Below are 24,314 nucleotides of genomic sequence, written 5' to 3'. Positions count from 1 at the left end.
TATTCACTTAAATTTGGTCACTTTCCTACTTTCTGGAAAAAAATCTTATACCTTTACATATGTCTGGTAGTCTTACTAATGTGTCAATTTATAGAGGAATTGCAAAATTAAGAGCCATACCAAAATTGTTCGAAAAATTAATTACTGCAGTAATTTCACAGAAAATTCAATCTATATTGAGTCCATATCAGCAAGGTTTTCGTAGTGGTCTTTCAACTACAACAAATCTTATACAATTTACGTCAACAGTAATAAAAGGATTTGTTCAGCGTAAACAAACTGATACAATCTATACTGATTTTAGTAAAGCTTTTGATAGGGTTAACCATGAACTCCTAATATATAAATTAAATTATATGGGTTTCAACACAAACTTAGTCAATTGAATATCATCTTACTTACAAGATAGATCGCAACTAGTTTTGTTTGAAGGGTATCTATCCAAAACGATTAACGTTCCATCGGGTGTTCCGCAAGGAAGTCACCTTGGACCGGTCCTCTTTCTTTTATATATCAACAATTCACCTAATTCCATAAATTACTCGAAATTGTTAATGTACGCAGATGATGTTAAATTATTCATTTCCCAAAATTGTGATAAACGAGCTAGTTTACTTCAAAACGATTTAGATGGCCTTCCATGTTTGTACTAAAAATATTAAATGGTAATATATCTTCAGATTTCCTAACCTCATCTATTAGAATTAATGTTCCGTTTAGATCGAGTAGATACTACCAATTATTATATACTGATTTTCACCGAACGTATTATTAAATGGGCGAACCTCTTAGTAAAATGTGTGTTGACTTTAACTCTGTGTACTGTAATGTAGATTTTGGTATGAGTTTAGAAGTTATTAAATCTAGAATAATTTTATTTTTAAACAATTAACATACATGTTTTATTATTTGACAAACTAGCTGATGAATTAGATTCTGTAGCTGTTTTTCAATTTCCTACTAAATTCCCATTATGATGCGGATCATGATGTGTACGCGATCCCTCAGTAAAGGCAGGTCGCCCTCTCGGTCGGCAGGGGTGGGAAGGAAGTAACAAAGCGATCGTATTTACTTGCCAAAGATGTCAGCTGAAAATGTGCACCATGGTGTGGACCGCCATAACAGCCGTTGGTCGCTCTCCGCTCGGATTAATCGACCGTGGCATCAGAATGAATGACGAATATTATCGCGAAAATATTCTGGAGGGTGTATTTAAGCCTTGGACACGCAAACAGTTTGGCCGCAGACCTTGGACATTCCAATAGGACTCAGCACGCGCCACCCAAGAATGGTTACAAAATGAGGTTCCTCGCTTCATTTCCAGCGCACAATGGCCACCAAAATCTCCGGATACCAATCCGTTGGACTATTTTGTCTGGAGTATTTTGGAAAGCAAGGTTGGCACTAAAAAATGCCAAAGTGTCGATCACCTCAAGCAAACGCTTCGCCGGGAATGGGCCAAAATACCGCAGAGCAACATTCGGACAGCGTGTGACGGTTTCATCTAAACTTATTCTAAAATTTGAAGCTATTTCTTACATTTAAAAAAAAAATTAAAAAATGTAAATGTAAAAAAAATGATGACGTTTGACTTTGTTGCATTTTTTTATCTCACCCGGTAGATACGTTCCCAAAATGTAATACATTTCATATAAATCCATATTAAGAGTAAGAGATCGGTTCAGATTTATTTTAAAAATGAGGTTGAATTCACAGTGGAGGTAAAATACGGTTTATATATATATATATATATATATATATATATATATATATATATATATATATATATATATATATATATATATATATATATATATATATATGTATATATGGAAAGCAAGGTTGGCACTAAAAAATGCCAAAGTGTCGATCACCTCAAGCAAACGCTTCGCCGGGAATGGGCCAAAATACCGCAGAGCAACATTCGGACAGCGTGTGACGGTTTCATCTAAACTTATTCTAAAATTTGAAGCTATTTCTTACATTTAAAAAAAAAATTAAAAAATGTAAATGTAAAAAAATGATGACGTTTGACTTTGTTGCATTTTTTTATCTCACCCGGTAGATACGTTCCCAAAATGTAATACATTTCATATAAATCCATATTAAGAGTAAGAGATCGGTTCAGATTTATTTTAAAAATGAGGTTGAATTCACAGTGGAGGTAAAATACGGTTTATATATATATATATATATATATATATATATATATATATATATAGAAAAATCTATGGAAGTTATGGAATGGCCCCCTCAGAGCCCAGATCTTAACCCCATCGAACATCTATGGGCCATTTTAGATACCAAAATACCGATGGAATCGCGAACAAACGTTACAACATTCTGGGAAGCAATGCAAAGAGAATGGAAAAAAATACCGAGTAACACTTTAAAAAATTTGGTGCGAAGTATGCCAAAACGGCTTAAAGCAGTGATAGACAACAAAGGTCGAGCGACAAAGTACCAAATAATCTTAAAATATATTTTTATTAAAACAAAAAATAAATTTGCACTTTATTTTGTCTAACTCTAATACGAGGTGAAATTATGTTTTTATGTTTTTTCTGTTTCAGAATGAACTATATATATATATATATATATATATATATATATATATATATATATATATATATATATATATGTATATATATATGTATATATATATATATATATATATATATGTATATATATATATATATATGTATATATATATATATATATATATATATATATATATATATATATATATATATATATATATATATATATATATATATATATATTCTTTTTTTATATATAACAGAATATGCACATAATAGAACAATAGAAGTATATAAGTTAACAGGAAATACTTTTTTAATAATAATACCATACCTTATATGTCAATACATATATTGCAAAAATATGCTTACGATACAATTGGTGATGGCTAGGTATAGTTTTAGTTGTAAGTTTCATTACATTTTTACAGTTAAAGAGAGCACTTGGCTCGTGACAATATATTAATTCAATTCAAAAAAAGTAATACCGTGAATGTTATTTAATCATTGAGCCCAAAGGCCAATGTAAAGGGAAATTCCGATAACAGACGATATTAAATAATTTATATTGTTGTTTAAGTGAATTAAAGTAGAACTCATTTTCATTTACACCTCAGTACCGGAGGCAAAAAAGTATGAAATTTTAATCAAAATAAGAAAAACTAAACCGCGTTTTTCTTTAGAAAAATTTTCAGGGCACTGTTGTTTTTTTAATAAAGATTGACATTTTGGATTGTTTCGTCAATAACCACGAAATGTGAAAATTTTGTGTGGACCAATTAGAAGTTTATTACAAATTATGAATTTTTTCATATATCGGAAAAACAGGTAGCGATTTTGGTTTGCCTTCATTACTGGTGTGTCTTTTTCGTTGGCGAGTGTTTCATTATTGTTGTTATTTTTTGGTAGAACATTTTTGTATGACACACTATTCAACATTCCCTTTTATTTGTCATTACATGCTATGACGATGGGTTTGAGTCTGAACGACATGACGAGACATCGAGCATTTGGTTGGGGCATAACATGACGAGCGTTTTCTCTCCATGGTATAAATAGAGAAATATGTCACATTTGCAGCTCTTTAGTACCCATTACGAACTTTACATACGAAATTGGAAACGATTCCGATAAAAAAAAAAACTTGACTACATCGCGAATATCGTGAGGATTTATTAAGATAAAATTGCCGTTAAAATGTTGTGAGAGATTACCTCTTTTATGCGGTAAGCTCCGAGGTTACCAAATGCATTTAGCTCCGTAGCTAGTGTGAATATGCAAACAAAATAGCAATGCACCGAATCTCCAATATCAACACGGGCTGAAAGAGTGCCCAGAGAGATTTGTAGTGAAAAAGGTTCCTACGGTCCGAGCTGAGCGAGCTCATTTCTTTATGGTCCGAACTAAGCGAACTTAGGTTCTCCGGATTCTTTGACAATATGCAATTCTAATTTAAGCAAAATTACTGTTAAAATGTTGTGAGAGATTACCTCTTTTATGCGGTAAGCTCCGAGGTTACCAAATGCATTTAGCTCCGTAGCTAGTGTGAATATGCAAACAAAATAGCAATGCACCGAATCTCCAATAGCAACACGGGCTGAAAGAGTGCCAAGAGAGATTTGTAGTGAAAAATGTTTCTGCGGTCCGAGCTCATTTCTTTACGGTCCATACTAAGCGAACGTAGGTTCTCCGGATTCTTTGACAATATGCAATTCTAATTTAAGCAATCATGGTAAGGTGGGACTTTTTGTATTCAAGATGAATATTATGGTATGAGCCTTTATTATTGTCAAGGCTAATTTACAAGGTGACAACTTGAATATTTTTTGATAGTAAGAGAATGCTAGGGTCTGAATTCGTCTCTTGTGTAAACTTATTGATTTGACCTTGGTCATTATAATAGCTATCATTCGTTTTTCCAATCAAATCCCTAATGATGACTTTTAATGATAGTCAAAATATTGAAAATTTAAAAAAAAAACAAATTTTTTATCTTCTTGAAAAGAACGGAGAATATATTGAGCTAAACCCGTAAATATTTTTATTTGCAGATAGTAAGAAAAATGTAGAATCTCAAGGACTTTTTCTAAACGATGATATCAATAAAGAATCTAACTTTGAGTACGAAGAAGAGTGGGACATTGATGGTATTCCCGAGTTACTAAATGAACTAGACGCTGATATTGAGAAGTCTTTTAGAACAGATACGCATCAACTGCCAAACCGAAGTCAAAAGTGTTGTACTAGAGAACTTGTCCTGAATTCGAAATCCAATGAACATTTTGAACATATTGGGAGAAAAACAAGCTTTCAAAGAACACAACGTGACGTTCCTTTTAAGCACCGAAAGTCTTCTGCTTTTACGGGATTTTCTAAAGGTGGCCAACTTATTTCATCGACATCTTCAATACCAATTTCATCATTGGAATCTAGTTTTTTGTTTGATTCCGATCATCAATTCCTTAGGACGGCAATTTCTGACAGAATGTCATCGCAAGCCGTAAATAGTAACAACCTCAGCACCAATGTTGGCTCTTGCGGAATAAGTAACATTAATAGTAGTCAAAGTGGTGCATCCAATAGCAATAAGTCCAACACAAAGATGTCAATAGATCACCAAGCCACTTTGGATAAAGGTTTGAAAATGAAAATAAAACGTACAAAACCTGGTACCAAAAGCTCGGAAGCAAAACATGAGATTGTTAAAGCCACTGAGCAGCAACAAAATGGAATGAGCAGTGGGACAGGGAGTAACAATGTAGATGAAAGTACGAATCTAATATCGGGTGCAACTTCTTTATCATCTATTCAAACAAACAGTGGAAGTGTTGGTAATCAGATCATAACATCTTTAACTGGTAATAAAAAAAATGGCGTTAACACTGGAAATCAATTAAATAATAATCCTTCTTCCGGAAACAATAATATGTCAAGTGGTATTCTCGCGCCGAATATCCAAATTCAAACAAACTCTTTAGGGACAAAAAGAGCAAGTTCGGGTCATAGGCGTGAAAAGGTCAAAGAAAAGTTGTCACATTCCAATCGCAACTTGAATGAAAAAAATATTCCGCAAAGCAACGAGAAAGAGCCGCAAGATAAAACTTCGTGTAACTGTAACTTAACAGAAAATTCTTCTTTAATGTGCTCCAGTAGTTTTTGTGTCCGTCGTAATGACAGTTCTTCAATACGTTTGTCAGGCTCTAATACTACGATTCCACCTGGCGTCTTTACCCCCTCGACTGAAACACCGACAACAACTGCTACTTCGACAGCCCTTTTGTCTGTTTCAGCAACAACAGCTAGTTCAGCAATCATAAGTCACTCTTCTACATCAAGTGCTATGCCAAATACACCTGGACCTCCAACAGTGGGAGGAAACATCAAAATATCTTCGCACATTGCTGCTCAATTGGCTGCAGCTGCTGCATCAAATTCACTTAATGGATCCCTAAATACTACAGATATGAAAGGTCCGTCTCAGAATATAACAGAAAATCAAAACAAAACCGCAACGGGTACAATAACGACTGCAATGCAGCATTCGATTTCCATTCCACATTCAAATAATAAAATTAGCGATATGTCTTCAATAACAAACGTATCGAGCGCAATATCAGGTACCAATGCAAATATTTTGGAAGAAGAATGTTCAGAGTCTCCTCCACCAAAACGGACAAAACCGAATGATGTTAAACCCCAAGGAAATAACTCGATTAACAAGGAAACCGTGGACATTTGTATTGGCACATCCGTTGGAACTATCACAGAACCTGACTGCTTAGGTCCATGCGAACCAGGAACGTCAGTTACTCTGGAAGGTATTGTTTGGCACGAAACTGAAGGTGGCGTTCTGGTAGTGAATGTCACCTGGAGAGGTAAAACGTACGTGGGAACGCTACTGGATTGTACCCGTCATGACTGGGCCCCACCAAGGTAAGTTCATGGTAAACATATGTACGTTTATTTTATCTAATTATTTCTTATTTTTTGGCCAAAAATTTTAATAAGGGTTACGAAAAATGTATTATGTTTTAAAGTCTAGCCAACAAAAGAAATTTTTTGTATTGTGAATTTCTGATTTTGAATTGTGAATTTCCCCTTTATTGTTCTTGATTTTCGGTGGTATTGGTATTTAGTTATTTGTTTAAAAGTTTTGCTTTTTCATATACGCCTTATTATGGCTTTGTTTTAAGTCCGAAATCTTAATCACTTACTGACAAAACTTCTTGTATATAATTTTATGACCAAACCAAGAAGAATGCTGCAAATTAATTATTTATTAATTAAATTAAACATATAACATTACATTTTTAATCTTGCGTTAATTTCTTCAGTATGCTAACAATCAATTTAGAAATCTCACTAGATGAAGCGTTTATGCATGAGCACATATTCTTGGTACATATAGTTCACTAATTCAATAGTAGTACTTCAAATCTATTCTTACAAGTTCTCTAATATGTCACCATTGATATGTTTAATAAAACTCCGTTTATTTGGATTGATGCCCAATTGTGTTGATGTGTAATTACAACATCTCTTGTTTTATTTTATTAAAGCATTAATATAAGAATACCGGCAGATGACCGCTACTTCGTCAGCGTAAAGTACGCCTTAAAATTTTAGATTCGTTCAACAGTTTGTGTTAGGCCTTTTTAGTACTCCAATTTGTTCAGTTTGACATAATATTTTAATAAAAATTTTGTACATACTTAGTATTCAGACTATTAAGGTTTAATCTATATATATATAAATCAATTGTTGTTTGTTGGTAACGGAATCAGTTGAAAACGGCTGGACCGATTTGCATAATTTTTTGTACAAACGTTTGTCATACCCCGAGTTAGGTTTTTAAAGAAAAAAAATATTGACCACACCTCCTTTTACGCCCACTATTTCGATTTATCTAAAATCTTTATATTTGCCAAAATATTGAAGATATCGGTTTCAGAATTATTACACGAGATGCTGTTGGCTTTCCATCCAACCCTAAGTACTTATTTAGGGGCTGAGGAACGCGCCTACTTTTAAATCTATCTCTTTATATGTAAAAGAAAGTTGTGTTAGTTACTACTCTTATAACATAAAGACCGCCGGTCTGATTTTAACGATTAAGACAAATTCGGAATTGCCTCTTGGCAGAAATGAATAAAATCCCAAAAAAATCGCGTAAAAATGTGAAATTTGAACATTTTCATTTCGACTTTTAAAATGTACAATAGTAATGTTTTATATTGCATATTTTTTTCCAATTTGACTTACTATTTTCGAATGTACATTTGTAGTGTTTTTTTTTTTAATTCTAATATGAGGTTTAGGTGGTGTAGGTTTTTTTTGGGTAGTATAAAGCCACAACGGATAAAACTGTTATTTATAGATTTTATTCGTTGTCGCTTTATATGAAAATTCTAAAATCGAGAAAAATCGACAATTTTTCAATGGAATCTAATTTCATAATAATAGTACATTCTACCGACAAATTTCTTAAGGACCTTTAAAAATTTGCTGCAAAAAAAATCAGCGAACCAGTTGAAGATTCTTTTTCTTTTTTCTATATTGAAGTGTACATTTTTTTATTGGTTTGAATTCTGAATGAATAGTATTAAAAATGAAATGAGGGCGCAATACGATGTTAAATGCTTTCTACTCCAGGACCTATATCGTGCTTCAGCTGGAAGATGCGAACACATTTAAACAAACAAAAATGACTAAAGAAGCGTTATGGGGCTAATTTCAAAAAGTGGACCTACTTCTTTCAATAAATTGTCAAATGAGAACACAAAATGCAAAATACATTGGGACTGCAATCAGTCAAACGCCGACTATAAAGAACGCAAAATAGAAATTCTACCTAAGCATTCAAGATACCTTTAATCGCTTTGCCAGGTCATGATATGGATCATAACCTCTGATAACGGAACAACCCGATTTCAAATATATTCTACATTTTAACCATATTTTTCGTACTAATTTTAGCTTATGTTGATAATTTAAGAAGAAACCATCTTTGCAAAAAATTATCACGTTTTGGTATCACCATCATATGATTTAAGGTATTTTCGGGGTCTTGGCCACTTTTTTCATTTTTTGACTCTTATTTGACATCTTTGTTTCTAAGGGGGAAGAAAACCTCTTCTTATAAATTTTTATTTTTCGGAAAAGCGCGCATCTTAGTCTTGAGGCTACCTGGGGTAAAAAACCCTGGAGTGGAAAATCATCTTACAGATAATTATCCTCATATGAATTTATTTAGGTATAGTCCCCACATTAGTATACCCCCAAGTCCACTTTCCCAACCAATGTGTGGTCAGAAAAGAAAATTTGGTATTCTATTGAATTTGTAACCCCCAAGAGAATATTGGTTGGGAACGTAGATTTGGGATGTACGTCTATATGAAATAAACTCCGAAATGTCAATCTGGGACTCATTCAGTCGGAAATTGTGGCAGAAACAGGAAAAAAATACGAAATTATAAAGGAACTTTATTGGATCTCCACCGCAAAATTTAAATGGCAAACAATTAATGTCCATCTTACGGTAATCGCAGCAAAAGAGTAATTTTTTTGGCTATTCTGACTACATTCTGCCTTCAAGTATGAGGTGGACAAAACTGAATACCACGCAGTACGGGATTTTAAACGTTGGAAATACAAATTTCAAATTATAGCACATTTGAATGCTTTTTACAATATCAAAAATTGAGCTGAATTTTCACATGGGGCTATTATAGATGTTCTTTATCATATAGGTATTTAACACTCAAATTAAAGCCTATAGCTGAAAAATAAGATCAGGCTCTTTAAAATATCTAAAACCGACGGTAATTATAATTTTTGCCATGAATATTAATTTATATTTAGTCATGGAGTCATTACTCATAATCAAGTCATTGGAGTAATTATAATGGCGTCATTACTTATAATCAAAATTGTGCCGCCTACATAAGTCAGATCTGTGATTTATTATGCTTTAAAGACTAAAAGTACGGGCCGGCAACGCGGACCGGGCCAGCTAGTATATTATTTAAAATTCTATTTTTTTGGGAAGAATTTCAGAATTTCAGCTCTATTCCTTCCAAATTTGGTAACATTTAGTACGTAACAGTTAGTACCCATTTAGTACTTTTCGAAAAATTATAGTACGCATTTGCAAAACCACGACCAGATACCAACAGAGACGTCAATATCAAACTTCGGGATTCCAGCTATATATCTTAACCCAATACCAAATTTAGTACCACTTAGTACTTTAAAACTGTAATACATATTTCTAAAACCTCCACCAGATCTAAATACCAAAAGAGACCTAAATATCAAATTTCGGGAATCCAGCTCTATTCCTTCACCCAATACCGAATATAGTACCACGTAGTACTTTTCGTACAATTATGATGCACATTTCCAAAGCCAGCTCTAAATCTTCACCACAGACACCAGCAGTGACCTTAACATATCCAAATACTACACTCCGGAAGTAATCTAAATTTCAAATTTCAGGATTCCAGCTCTATCGGTTCACTCAAAACCAAATTGTACCAAATTTAGTCGTTTAAGTACAATCGTTTGATCGTTTAACTACAATCCAACATTAATCTTTTTTTCAAATTTCAGTATTTCAACTCTACTGTTTAACCCAAAATTTATATTGTTCCAAATTAAGTACCAATTAGTACACATTAGAACATATTTCCAAAACTTCCTACATACTCAAATCCTACAGTGTGTACACTAATCCTACAAATCCTAATCTTATTTGCAAATTTCAGTATTCCAACTCTATCATTTCAAGCAAATCAAAATTGTACCAAATTAAGTACCATTTAGTACTTTCCGTGCACATAAGTACAAATTTCGAAAACTACCTCCATATCCCAATCCTACACTCCGCAAGTAATGTTAATTTCAAATTTCAGGATTCTGGTTCCATACTTTCTTTCAAATTGTATCATCGTATACATGAGTACTCATTTCTTAAACTACCTCCTTACATCGGGCCTACTCCTCAACCATGATTCCCATTCCAAATTTAAAGTTTATAGCTCTAACTGTTTACATAATACGAAATGGTACCAAATGTAGTATGAAGTGTCATTAAGTTGTCTACAGTATCATTTGTTATTGTATTCCTCAAAAAACGTTAAAATATTTTTTTTTTTAATTTTTAACTCGTTAGGTCTTTGGATATTAATATCTGTATTTTAAACTTGTTTATTGTATATTTAACTGCATTTATTTCTTAATCCGAAACAAATTTGAAAGTGCACCCATTCTCTGCATCCATTCCATCGCACCGAAACAGATGCTTCGATCCCGGCATGGACCAAAAGAATCTGGAGCAGGCATTTCGGAATATGTGCTCCCAAACCAGAAAAAGAAACACAAACGGCTAAAATTTTGCATACATGCATAGTTTACCAGTAGGTAGGTTAAGTTCGTAGATGGGCCATGTCGGTCCACGTTATTGTGTAGCCCCCATATAACGGTAGATCCCGATATTCAGTATTTTGATGATTTCAGCAACATTGGAAGATCCTGATGGATACTACAACCTATGACAAACATTTTTTATACAGGTCCACGTCTTCGTATAGCCCCATATGACGGTACCTACCAATACTCGGTATTTTGATGATTTTACCCATATTATTCACCGGAATTGTAACAAATTTAGTATTTAAAGTTCGTAATTGGGTACTACAGCCTATGACGTTTTCGTATATCCCCTATATAACGGTACATCCCGATATGCGGTATTTTGATGATTTTTGACACATTATTCACCGGAATTGTTTCAAATTTTGTGTTTGAAGTTCGTAATGGGTACTACAGTCTATGAAAAAATGTCGTTTTCGTATAATCTCCATATAACAGTTTTCATTTAAGTTTCTTGAAATTTTTCAAGTTCTTGCCGAACTTAGCTCCTTTTTTGCTTGTTGAATTTAGTTTCTTATCTGAGAGGTGAGGATTGTTTAGAATATGCGTACTAAATTTTACAAAATTTGGTTTTAGGTGAAGAGATAGAGCTGAAATTCGAAATTTGTTATTGAGGTCACTCTTGGCTTCTTGGATTCACATATGGAGACCTTGAAATAGTTTTGGACAGAAAAATTGGATGTGGGCACATTCTGCACTTGCTAGTATAGATTATATTTACGTAAAATTCCTCCAGTAGTTATCATTTCACAGTCAACTCGTGATTGTTGAAATATGATGCGCGAATTGTCTACCTGTGTAAATTCTTTTTTCGAAGTTGGGTTAGTATGTTTTATGATTTTAACTTAATCACTGAAAAAAATGTTTATAAAATTATATTTTAGCTTAAATAAGAGTAATTCAATGGTGTAGTAGATAGTGTTGTTAGTTTCATATGCTCATACACTGCTAGCTTTAATTAAATTGTTTGTACTTAACGGTACAATCAGGTTACTCCACAGAGGTGTTTGTGATGTGGGATGGTGAGAGATGTTGAAGTGAGAGTTATGCGAGTGTGTGGTGTACAAAGAAAGACTAAATAAAATAAATAAAACACATAAATATAAATAGTAGGTATAATTTAACTATATTCCATGCCTTATTGGCGATTATTTGGATGACTCTCACGGTAACACCCAAGCAGGTACTGCAACGAAAGCATATGATTATGCTAACGTAAGGGAAGGACTTTCGCCTCCTCATGTAGATGGTCCACTGGTGTCATGAGGAGGCACCCTGTCGCAGTTCTCAGGGCAGCGTTCTGGCAGGTCTAGATATGCTTCCACTGCGTAGCACTAGTATTCGCAGACCACACTGGAGCCGCATAGCTCCACGATCGTACAATCATCCGCATACGTTACGATCTCAATGCCGTCTGGAGGGCGAGGAATTCCGGAAAGGTAGAGGTTAAACAGTTCCGGAGATATCACCCCACCTTGGGGAACTCCCTGTTTCACTCTACGGGCTTTGGACTTCTTGTTCCGGAATTTCATGTACGACTGGCGTCCACACATATAGTTGATTATCCAACGTTTCAAACTTGGCCGGAGGAAATGGCGTGTAATGCTGTTGTGGTACTATGTTGTGGACGGAATCCGTGCTGGTGGTTAGCAACTGTATAGCTTCCTCTAATGCTGGGGAGGAATAAAGCCTAAAGAGTCTTTGCTACTGGCGACAAAAGCGAAATCGGCCTGTACGATTCGCCATTACTGGCATCCAGCTGCTTCAACATTACCATTGAGATTCCTTCTGGGCCCAACGCTTTGGATGACTTAGCGTTACGGATGACATTTGCAACATCACCCATCGTAAACTGTGGTGGTTCCTCCTCGGCGGGAAGAGATCTGATACGACGTAGTAATCTTCGCTTCGCCCTATCGCTCTCGGGGTGCTCGACAAATTGTCGATTAAAATATTCCGCGCACCTCTTCGGATCAGTCACCGTTACGTCGTTAAGTGACTGAGGTCCTATCATACTTTTTTCCAGGGTTCGAGAGCGACTTAACCGTTACCCACAGCTTACTCATATCGGTTCCAATGTTGCAGCACTTCAGATGGTCTAGCCACTTTTTCCTCTTATGCTCCTGTACCAACCGGTACAACTGATTCTAGGATCAGTAGGGTTGGTACGACGGAGATCATCACGCTCGTTTGCTAATCCCGCTGCCTCTGCCGGGTATTCGACCAGCAGGTATATAGCGAGCGGCTGCAGCTTTGATGATGTTTCGGAAAATCCTTTCTGCTACCCGAACATCAGAAGGGTTGGGCAGTTCTCTGAAGCGGCGGTTGGTGAATTCTCTGAACTCTGGCCAGTGAGCTTTCCCATGGTTAAGGAAAGTGCGGTGTTCAGAGGTTATGAAATCGGGCGACCTGCTTATGGAGACGATTATCGGGAGATGGTCTGAGCCAAGAGAAATGACGGGTTGCCAAGTCACGTCATTTATCAGACCGGGTGACACTATGGTTAAGTCTGGCGAACTGTGACACTCTCCTCTTATTCGGGTGGGGGCATACTCGTTAACCGTGCAGAATGTGGAGCAGTCAATCTGCTCTGCCAGCGCTGATCCCCTCTGGTCATTACCTAGGACGGAATGCCACAACTCATGGTGGGCATTAAAATCCCCTAGAACCAGGCGGTTATTGCCTACCAATAATGGGCTAATATCAGGCAAATAACGCGGTTCACAGCTATTAATCGGCGGGATATACACATTAAGCACCTCTACCTCGGCAGTTCCACACTGCTACCTCCATACATACCATGTATGGGTCACTAGAGACTAGCTCTAGCGAGATAGGTCTGTACTGAACAGAATGGTGTAACAGGAACGCTAATCCCCCACCTCCACTTCTGGTGCGATCCTTCCTTAGTACGTTGTAACCATAACAACGTTGTAGGCTGCAAATTTCATTCAGCTTGGTTTCCTGCACCGCTGCGATCTTAATATTCCTCCGACTCATAAATTCCACTATCTCATCTATTTTGCCTCGAAGTCCGTTGCAATTGAATTGCAAGAATGCTGCACAATCCGGAGTTGGAACAGCAACACCCATTCTCTGCATCCATTACATCGCACCGAAACAGATCTGTGGTGGATGACGTTCTGACAAACCGAGCAGAACCAAGGTCCGGTTCCTCAATCCCGGCACGGACCAATAAAATCCGGAGCAAGCATTCCGGGATATGCTGCTCCCAATGCAGAAAAATAAACAAACACAAACATGTACATACTGGGTTGGCAGCCGCTGGCCGAAACTGGGATCTTGTTGTTTCGGGTAAATCCGGTGTCGTAGAACCCGCTGCCGTGGGATTGACAGAGTTGCCCTTCGTGTCAATCAGCATCCGTGATAGATTGGGCTCAGAGTTGTAGTGGAACGTATCAAACTTATACAGTTACCATTCCATTCTCAAGTATGTACTTAATGGACATTTTTCCCTACCTCAGAATACTTAAATCGTTTTCTAACATTGGTCTAAGAAGGAAAATATCACATTAAAGTTTAAAACTATATTGAACTCCGACAGCGAGATATACCCATTGTCACATAATATTGCTCAGTACCTTCTGGGTAATATCCCAGAACAAGTAAAGTCTCCTTTAAATTCCGGTAGCGATTTTCTAAGGTCTAAATCCACTTTGTTTACAGGCTTAAAAGTCTCTACCGTTTGTATTCTTAATTGGTTTTTGTGCATTGTTAATGCTTGTACTTTTAGTTTATCTCTCATGGCCTCAATGGCGTTGTTCTTTAACACAATTGACTTTAAGTAACTTTTGTTTTAATATGTTTAAACTTTACAATTAACGTTTCTTTTAAACTGCCAATGGTTTTGAAAACATTATAAGTTAAATTTTGTTGTTATCTCTCTGCTTTTTGGAACATTTCTTAAAGTCCGTCCGACAATTTAATAATTGTGATGTTGCATTGATGGGTTCATGTTTTTGACTTTCTAGACTTTAGTTATTGATCCTGTTAGGGGGAGAGGGAATGAATCGATACGCAATGTTGTTGAGTGTTTGACAAGAACTGATTCTTTATTCGATAGAAAAACTAAATCTAGCCTTAACATCTAACATAAAAATACACATGAGCTTATTTACTAATGCACGCTGTCCCAAAATATATAATGCACTCCACGCACGCATCGACCCTTTCTTATCTTCTATTTATGGCCGTGACATTTATACATTATTTATTACCGACCATAAACCTAGCATATAGAAAGCACATGCATCTTAAGTGTTTTCTTTATTTAACTAATTTACATTCTTCGGAAAAGACAAATAAAAATGTGATAAGAATTTAAAGAAGTATATTAAACATACAAACTATTTATACAACAAGTACAGTTTCTACAAAACTAAACAGATCCTTTTTGTTTGGTTTTTTTTGTTTTGCAAGAGATATCCAACTCCTCCGTCGAGTTTAGTCTCTTGACGCCTGTGTGAGAAAAAGCTCTCGTGTTACTCTTTCGTAACTATTCTGATTACCTTCCGATTGTTTCTCATTTTTTACTAAACTAGGGTTAAAACGCCGCCGATTTAGTCTCCTGAGTGTTTGGCTTTGCTATAGTGTAGAAACCGTAGCTCCTTGAGCTTTGGCGCGAGCACACCTATTTTCTGGAAAAAAAAGAATCCTTTCCACAAAGAGTTTGAGCTTAGGTAAGCAAGAGTAAATTCTTTCGGGAGGAATCCCGGACCTAGGTTTAGTCTTGATATATGAGATTTTCTTCTCGATTTGGAAATGCTGTGCCTATCCACGAATTTGCGGAGATGTATTTTGAATCTCTAACTTCCTTGCCGTCAGTGTCATTGGTTGCGTTGGATAATGTTTCGGTTTTCGAGATTATAAAGATACGGATTATAAAAGTATTACTATTTCAACCGACGAGTTACAGTTTTTAAATGAAGGTACCAATGTATCATATCACGACATAATTGCGGCTAAAAGGGAGTGTTTGCCCCAAGAGAACAAAATTACAATTACATCTAGTTTAATTTACAATTACATTTAATTTAATTGATATTATTATTCACACATTATTCACCAGAATTGTAAGAAATTTCGTATTTAAAGTTCGTAATGGGTACTACAGCCTATGACGTTTTCGTTTATCCCCTATATAACGGTACATCCCGATATGCGGTATTTTGATGATTTTTGACACATTATTCATAATGGGTACTACAGTCTATGAAAAAATGTCGTTTTCGTATAGTCTCCATATAACAGTTTTCATTTAAGTTATAATTTTTGGAAGTTTCTTGAAATTTTTCAAGTTCCTGCCGAACTTAGCTACTTTTTTGCTTGTTGAATTTAGTTTCTTATCTGAGAGGTGAGGATTGTTTTGAAAAAATGTTTATAAAATTATATTTTAGCTTAAATAAGAGTAATTCAATGGTGTAGATAGTGTTGTTAGTTTCATATGCTTCTACACTGCCTGCTTTAAATAAATTGTTTGTACTTAACGGTACAATCAGGTTACTCCACAGAGGTGTTGGTGATGTGGGATGGTGAGAGATGTTGAGGTGAGAGTTATGCGAGTGTGTGGTGTACAAAGAAAGACTAAATAAAATAAATAAAACACATAAATATAAATAGTAGGTATAATTTAAATATATTCCATGCCTTATTGACGATTATTTCGTTTCTTAAAAACAAGCTTACCTTCAGTAATATGGTGTGACTACAGAGTTGCCCGTGGTGTCAATCAGCATCTGTGACAGATTGGGCTCAGAGTTGTAGTGGAATGTATCAAACTTAAACAGTTACCATTCCATTCTCAAGTATGTACTTAATGGACATTTTCCCTACCTCAGAGCACTTTACTCGTTTTCTAACACCTGAAATGAAATAGCGTGTACAAAGCATTGGTCTAAGACGGAAATATCACATTACAGTTTAAAACTATATTGAACCCCGACAGCGAAATATACCCATTGTCACATAATATTGCTCAGTACCTTCTGGGTAATATCCCAGAACAAAATGTGAGGCTTCGCGCAAGCCGGCATACGCTGTAAAGTCTCCTTTAAATTCCGGTAGCGATTTTCTAAGGTCTAAAGCCACTTTGTTTACAGGCTTAAAAGTCTCTACCGTTTGTATTCTTAATTGGCTTTTGTGCATTGTTAATGTTTGTACTTTGTTTTAGTTTGTCTCTCATGGCTTCAATGGCGTTCTTCTTGCACACAATTGACTTTAAGTAACTTTTGTTTTAATATGTTTAAACTTTACAATTAACGTTTCTTTTAAACTGCCAATGGTTTTGAAATCATTATAAGTTAAATTTTGTTGTTATCTGCTTTTTGGTCCATACATTCCATCCAAAATTTTCTTAAAGTCCGCCCGACAATTTAATAATTGTGATGTTGCATTGATGGGTTCATGTTTTCGACTTTCTAGAGTTTAGTTATTGATCCTTTTCGGAATTTTTTTTTTTTTGTTTTGCAAGAGATATCCGCCTCCTTCGTCGAGTTAAGTCTCTTGACACCTGTGTAAGAAAAAACTCTCGTGTTACTCTTTCGTAACTATTCTGATTACCTTCCGATTGTTTCTCATTTTTTACTAAACTAGATTCACTCTCTCGAGTTTTTGGCAATCAAGATCACATAGGGTTAGAAAGCCGCCGATTTAGTCTGCTGAGCGTTTGGCTTTGCTGTAGTGTAGAAACCGTAGCTCCTTGAGCTCTTTCCACAAAGAGTTTGAGCTTAGGTAAGCAAGAGAATTTGCGGAGATGTATTTTGAATCTCTAACTTCCTTGGGAGAAGTATAGTATCATCTAAGTCTGAGGAGAACGTTAGAGAAGTTAGTCAACTAATTCATCAGCAACTTCTTTTTATATAGCTATGTCTAACAAAGGTCAATAAATTCACGCATTACATGGAGCGCTGATTCTGTTCTGTTCGTGCAGAGGCCTCCTACTACCAATTGGCTGACTTCATAATTGCAAGAGTCTCCTCGGGAAAACTATGCAAATGTCAAACTATGCAATAATCATTGGGTTAGGGCAGAATATGCCAGCTTCGTTGCCTTCATCCATCTTGAAACCGTCTGTGTAAATGTCCAGACTGTCCAGAGGAAGACACCATCCCCTTGTCTCTATCAGATGACGTAATTTCAATAGTCTGTAATTCTATTACCTTCACCTAGAGAACTTCAACTTATAGGTATGTCCAGAATCCGTGCAAGACCAAACCACAAAGAGTGTCATACTCCAGATTCCCGTAGTCTCAAATCACTCCTTGCTGCTTGAAATTGTGCCAAAATATCCAGTGGCTGGAAGTTGGGCAAAACATTCAATTCAGATTGGGGGGTGGTCTTAAGAGGTCCGGTTGCCAGCATGGGCACGGTTAATTTCGACTGCACTGTGGTTAATTTCGTCATAAGTCCCACGCCACCAGACGAGGAACCTATAGGTCAGAACAGTAAGACAACATCCAGCGTACGAACCGTGTTAAAAAACCCATAGATCTTCCTTATGGTGTTCCTACATTAATATAGTTCAAGATCGTGCACGACGGAAAATAAGTGTAACTCCGTCCAGTACAGGCAGCGAAAATTAATATATTTGCGTTTGTGAATAGTACAAGTTCGGTCTTTGCAGCGTTTTTACCTAGAACATTGTCAAGAGCCAAACCAGACAGCAGTACTAGTGTACTTTGCATTAGGTCCGAATAGTTGGAAGAAATGTACCACTTATGAGCGCCTCTGCGTCATCGACATGTGGGACTGCATTTATTCGAAATAGTCGAAACTCACAAGTATGACATTTAACACTAAGGTGAACTGAGTGACTTCCTTAAAGTGTCCCTCGGCTAATCGTACTCTCTCCTAAACTTGAATTCATTATTCTACTTTTTAACATTCTATCAATCCATTCAACTAGGATAGTAGGTATAGTAAAGTCATATATACATTGTTAAAAGCCTCAATGTAAAGTTGGAGTTTTCCATATTATTCTCAATGTATCCAACATATTCGTCTAGGTCTATTTCACATTTAGTGCTCTCCCTATATCGATGTTTGATTGCAGACTTCGACGTAAAATATTTGAATTTTCCCAATCTGCTCTTTATGGATTCTTAAAAACTATTATGTTGTGTTTTGAGAAAGGCTACTTTTCACATACCTTCCAAATTACAGAGTCGTCACTTACTGACGAATTTTCCCAATCTGTTCTTCTTGTATTCCTGAAAAATGTCATGTTGTGATTTTAGTTGGTTACTCTTCACCTATCTTTCAGTAATCTTCTTTACAACCAGCTTCAGGATCTGCCTTAACTCTATTATACGAGATGGATACTATACTGAAGCCACCATTCCGCATGGGATGTCTGAGAAACCACAGAGACTTTGCTACCTTCCCATACTCAAGGCCATTAACGGAGAATGAGGAATTTTGCAGATAACCCTGGCTTCCCTGCTTATTGCAGCTCGTTTAATCTTCACATTGCTCTGTTTGACCATATGGAAAATGTACCGTCGGTTGAACAAAATGATGATCCTGCTTCGGATTTCGGATTCCAATGTTTATGAGAAGCGTTACCGACAGGATCGGTTTTAGTGTGCTTTCCATTATCCTTCTTTGCCGCCACCGAAGCAAAAAAGACGGAATGTTTTACCCTCTGCGTCGTCACCATTTCCTTGTTGCTCCTCAGTTCAACGCATCCTCTTCAAAGGTTACATCTTTCGACGAGATCGAAAACTCAGCAGACAATACGCTCTGCAGCCTTCTTAAAAGATGACTCTGCCGTCTTCTCCTGTTGTTTCGCCACATTCCCTGTTTTAACGGGTTTGGTTTAAACTCAGCCTGTCCTTCCCTTGCTTTGGAGGATTGTACCTTCGGTTTTGGTACCTCAGAGGTCTTTGAAGGTTTCTTTGGCACGGCTTCCTTTGATACCACCTTTATAGATGATTAGGGGTTCCTGCAGCCGAACTTCAGGTTCGTTCTGACAAGCTGCATCTTGTTATCTCATATTCGGGCTCATATTCGAAAGGTTGCTGTCTGGTAATGCTTTCGTTAATTAAGTTTAGTGTCAGAGCATTGCCACGTCTTAAGCATCGCGTCCTGCAATCTTGATTCAATATCCGAGTCTGATCTCACCGTAATTTTTATTCATGTGGAAGTAAACTTCGTTCTTTTTAGGAGCTATAAAAAGTTTTTCAAATATACATAAAATTCAGAAACATGCATAAACATACATAAAACAAGCAATGTTGGTGTTTTGTTTGGCATACTATGGATATTTTGTTTGGTTGCGGACAATCGAATAGAATAGAGTTATTTGCTGGACAAATACCTATATAATATATATATATATATATATATATATATATATATATATATATATATATATATATATATAAATATATATATATATACATATATATATATATATATATATATATATATATATATATATATATATATATATATATATATGCATATGTATGTATTAGGTTATGATGGTGCACACATTTATATGTATAGTTTCATTCTATATATATATATATATATATATATATATATATATATATATATATGCATATGTATGTATTAGGTTATGATGGTGCACACATTTATATGTATAGTTTCATTCTATATATATATATATATATATATATATATATATATATATATATATATATATATATATATATATATATATATATATATATATATATATATATATATATATATATATATATATATATATATATATATATATATATATATATATAGACTACCGCACTATACCAGTGGATGCTGCAAGGATCGATTCAATCCTTCAATAGCGAGTTATATGTATGTATTAGGTTATGATGGTGCATACATTTATATAAAAATCTATCAAGTTTATTATGTGAAATGTGTATACATTGGCCGATTTCGCTCAGGTAATCACGCTATCTTTCGAACGATTATTATTGAGTTCGTAATGGGTATGCGTATGCGGGAACTTTTGGGAACTTTTTTTATTTATATATTTTTTTTTTTTCAAAAAACATTACCCTCTGATTCACTTTTCATTTTGAACCCACGTTGACCAGCAAAATCTGATTGAATGTGCAGTTTGCAATGGAATCACGCTTTTTAAAAGATTCGACCAAAAATTACCATATACCTTTATCCATACTTTCTACACATTTTATGATGTCAACATACATATCAAGTATGTTGGACCGTAAGAAAGATCCTGGAAGGCATACAGTCTAGTGAAATTATACTTAAACTTTTTATTATGTCAATGGATAGTGCTCTTCATAAGCTTTCCACTGATATGTATGTTGACCCGGAAGAAAGATCCTGGAAGGCGCATTGGCCAATGGAATTATCCCGTTTAAAGGATTTCACCAAAAATGTTCAAATACCTCGGAAACTATCCGAAAATTCTAAACTTTTTATGATGTCAATGGATAGTGCTCTTCATAGTGCTCTTATAAGCTTTCCACTGATATGTATGTTGACCCGGAAGAAAGATCCTGGAAGGCGTTGTGGGTTGAAAGTATGTCCTGCCACATACGATTGTGTTACAAGTTAATGGATGGTTGTCACCTTGCAGTCTTTGTAACAATAATTTATGATGTGTAGATATGGCTATTATTTGGCCTTTTTATATAAAAAAATAATATAAATTAATATTTTTAAGGAAAAACTATATTCGTTTGGCTCTGTCAACGTTAACAGAGCGCTGTTATTTTCTATGTTAAATTCGTGGTTTGTGTCTTCGCTAGTTAAATTCGGAATTTATCTTAGACCTGATTTTATACAGGGGTATAAAACTCCCACATACGTTTTTCCAAAGCATCAGAGAAAGTATGTAGTTCAGCTGTACCTTTTTTTGTCGAACGTTCCCACGCATCACATTTCCGCCTGCCGACTGAGGGGGTGACCTCCCTTTATGTAGGGATCGCGTACACATCATGATCCGCGTCATAGTGGGAATTTAGTAGGAAATCGAGAACCAACTACAGAATCTAATTCATCAGCTAGTTTGTCAAATAATAAAACATGTACTGTAATTTTTTAAATAAAATTATTCTGTATTTAATAACTTCTAAACTCATACCAAAATCTACATTATAGTACACAGAATTAAAATCAAAGATTTTACTGAGAGGTTCGCCTATTAAATTATTCGTGCGGTAAAAATCGGTATGTAATAATTGGTAGTATCTACTAGATATAAACGGATCAATAATTCTAGTAAATGATACTAGGAAATCTGAAGGTATATTACCATTTTATATTTTTAGTACACACAGAATTAAAATCACACATTTTACTAAGAGGTTCGCCTATTAAATTATTCGTGCGGTAAAAATCGGTATGTAATAATTGGTAGTATCTACTAGATATAAACGGATCAATAATTCTAGTAAATGATACTAGGAAATCTGAAGGTATATTACAATTTTATATTTTTAGTACCAACATGGGGTTCACCCAACGCGGAATTTTAATTAAGTTTACGTTCATAATGCTTTAGTTCTTTCAGGAATATAATGTTGCTAATCAATCTTAGATGAAGCGATAGTGGGCAAAATTTTTCTCTTTGTGTAAAATTTAATTCGTTATGCCCATAACGCTAAAATAAAACTTGACTAAGTAAGAATTCCCAGTGACTACTTCTGCTACATTCAACGAATGAAAGAACTTGAACTTGTTGGAGGCTATAGCCGTATTTATATTGTTTGAAAATAACAAACCATTTTTATTTTTAGTTTGTTTACAATTAAATCAACTAATTATAACTAATATATACTTAAAGAGGAATTTTTATTGATTATTAATATCCACATTTTTATAGTATTACTTAAGCTTTCAATTATTGTAATAACAAATGGTTCTTTATTGATTTGACATAAAACATTTCCATATTGTTACGTTCTTGGATTTTACTTAATCCCGTGTAGACGTTGTTTTATTTCCCAATACAGCTCGTACCAAATAAAACGCGGGTTCTTTCGGATTACGATTATTACAATGATTTTATTCACACAACTTTACTTTGCACTTTACTTTACTCGACGGTTTCAATTCGCGATCTGATTCACAACTGACTAACTGCCTTTCCATTTCCCCTATTTATATGAGCCTCGCCTGTCGCTACAGAAGTTTCTAGATGATCTGGTAACGCCTAGATTACGAACAATCTACCAATGCAACGAACACATACAAACTTACATTGAGTGAACAATAACAACAACACATACAAACTTACATTGAGTGAACAATAACAACAACACATACACAGGCGAGGGGGTAACAAAGAAAGAGGAATTAAGCGATCATCAATGATGACGTTTAACAAGAATTGTACGTCAGCAACAAAATAGAAAATGAAAGAGGAAATGGAAGGATGTAGAAAAATCTATACAGTAGTTGTTGTTGTGAAGTTATTCAAATAAACTGCGTAGTAGAAATTTACGTTACAATTCAAATTCTTAAATTAACGGAATTCATCTAAATTAACTTAAATCTAAAGTTATATTCGTAACATTGCCCCCCGCTTAAGCCTGTTCGTCCCGAATAGGCACAGTTCCCGTTCCGTAGGGGGTCAGCCGCTCCAAATGTACAACTTTCATCTTCGACCTGGGACTGTCGCTCCTCTGGATGCGATAAACGACGTCATTTATTTTCGTGACAATCTTGTAGGGTCCTTCCCAGTGCGTTTGTAATTTGGGGCATAGTCCTTTCTTTCGTTGTGGGTTGAACAATAGTACCAGTTGCCCTTCTTGAAACCCATCGGTATTTGCCGCTCGATCGTACCTTGCCTTCATGCGGTTGCTAACCATTTTTATTCGATGTCGGACTGCATCGTGGACTTTACTAAAAGAGTTTTGACTGTCTTCATCTTGGTTCACATCGTCGTTTGGGGTAGCACCGAATATCAAATCGCCAGGTAGCTTTAATTCATTTCCGAACAGAACTTTGGCTGGGGTCCGGGATGTGGAATCATGAATGGCCGATCTATAAGCCAGTAAAAACTTGGGAATATGCTCATCCCAGTCTCGTTGGCCACTGTCCACCACTTTCCGTAGATGTTCTTCCAGGGTGCGATTGAATCTTTCCACCATGCCATCTGATTGTGGATGTAGGGGCGTCGTTCTGGTTTTCTTGATTCCGTAGGAGTCACACATTTCCTTGAAGATCGCTGATTCAAAATTCCTCCCTTGACCGGAATGAACCTCAGATGGAACACCATAGCGACAAATCCAATTTCTGCTGAACACATCCACAATTGTCCTGGCTTCTTGATTTGGGATAGCATAAACCTCTGGCCATTTACTGAAGTAATCC

General features: G+C 35.5%; 1 protein-coding gene across 4 annotated transcripts in view; it reads left to right on the top strand.

The window, feature by feature from the left end:
- Positions 1 to 24,314, top strand: part of LOC101893228 (mucin-2) — a 345,912-nt gene that overhangs the window by 59,924 nt on the left and 261,674 nt on the right. For all 4 annotated transcript variants that reach the window (XM_059127347.1, XM_059127350.1, XM_059127346.1 and 1 more), the window contains one exon: positions 4,592 to 6,473. In XM_059127347.1, coding sequence (XP_058983330.1) covers positions 4,592 to 6,473 — 1,882 coding nt within the window. The remainder of the gene's footprint in view (positions 1 to 4,591; positions 6,474 to 24,314) is intronic.

Source organism: Musca domestica, unplaced genomic scaffold, assembly GCF_030504385.1.
Source record: "Musca domestica strain aabys unplaced genomic scaffold, Musca_domestica.polishedcontigs.V.1.1 10, whole genome shotgun sequence".
NCBI lineage: Eukaryota > Metazoa > Arthropoda > Insecta > Diptera > Muscidae > Musca > Musca domestica.
Note: the sequence above shows the minus strand (reverse complement) of the source record. Positions and strands in the feature narration are given on the sequence as shown.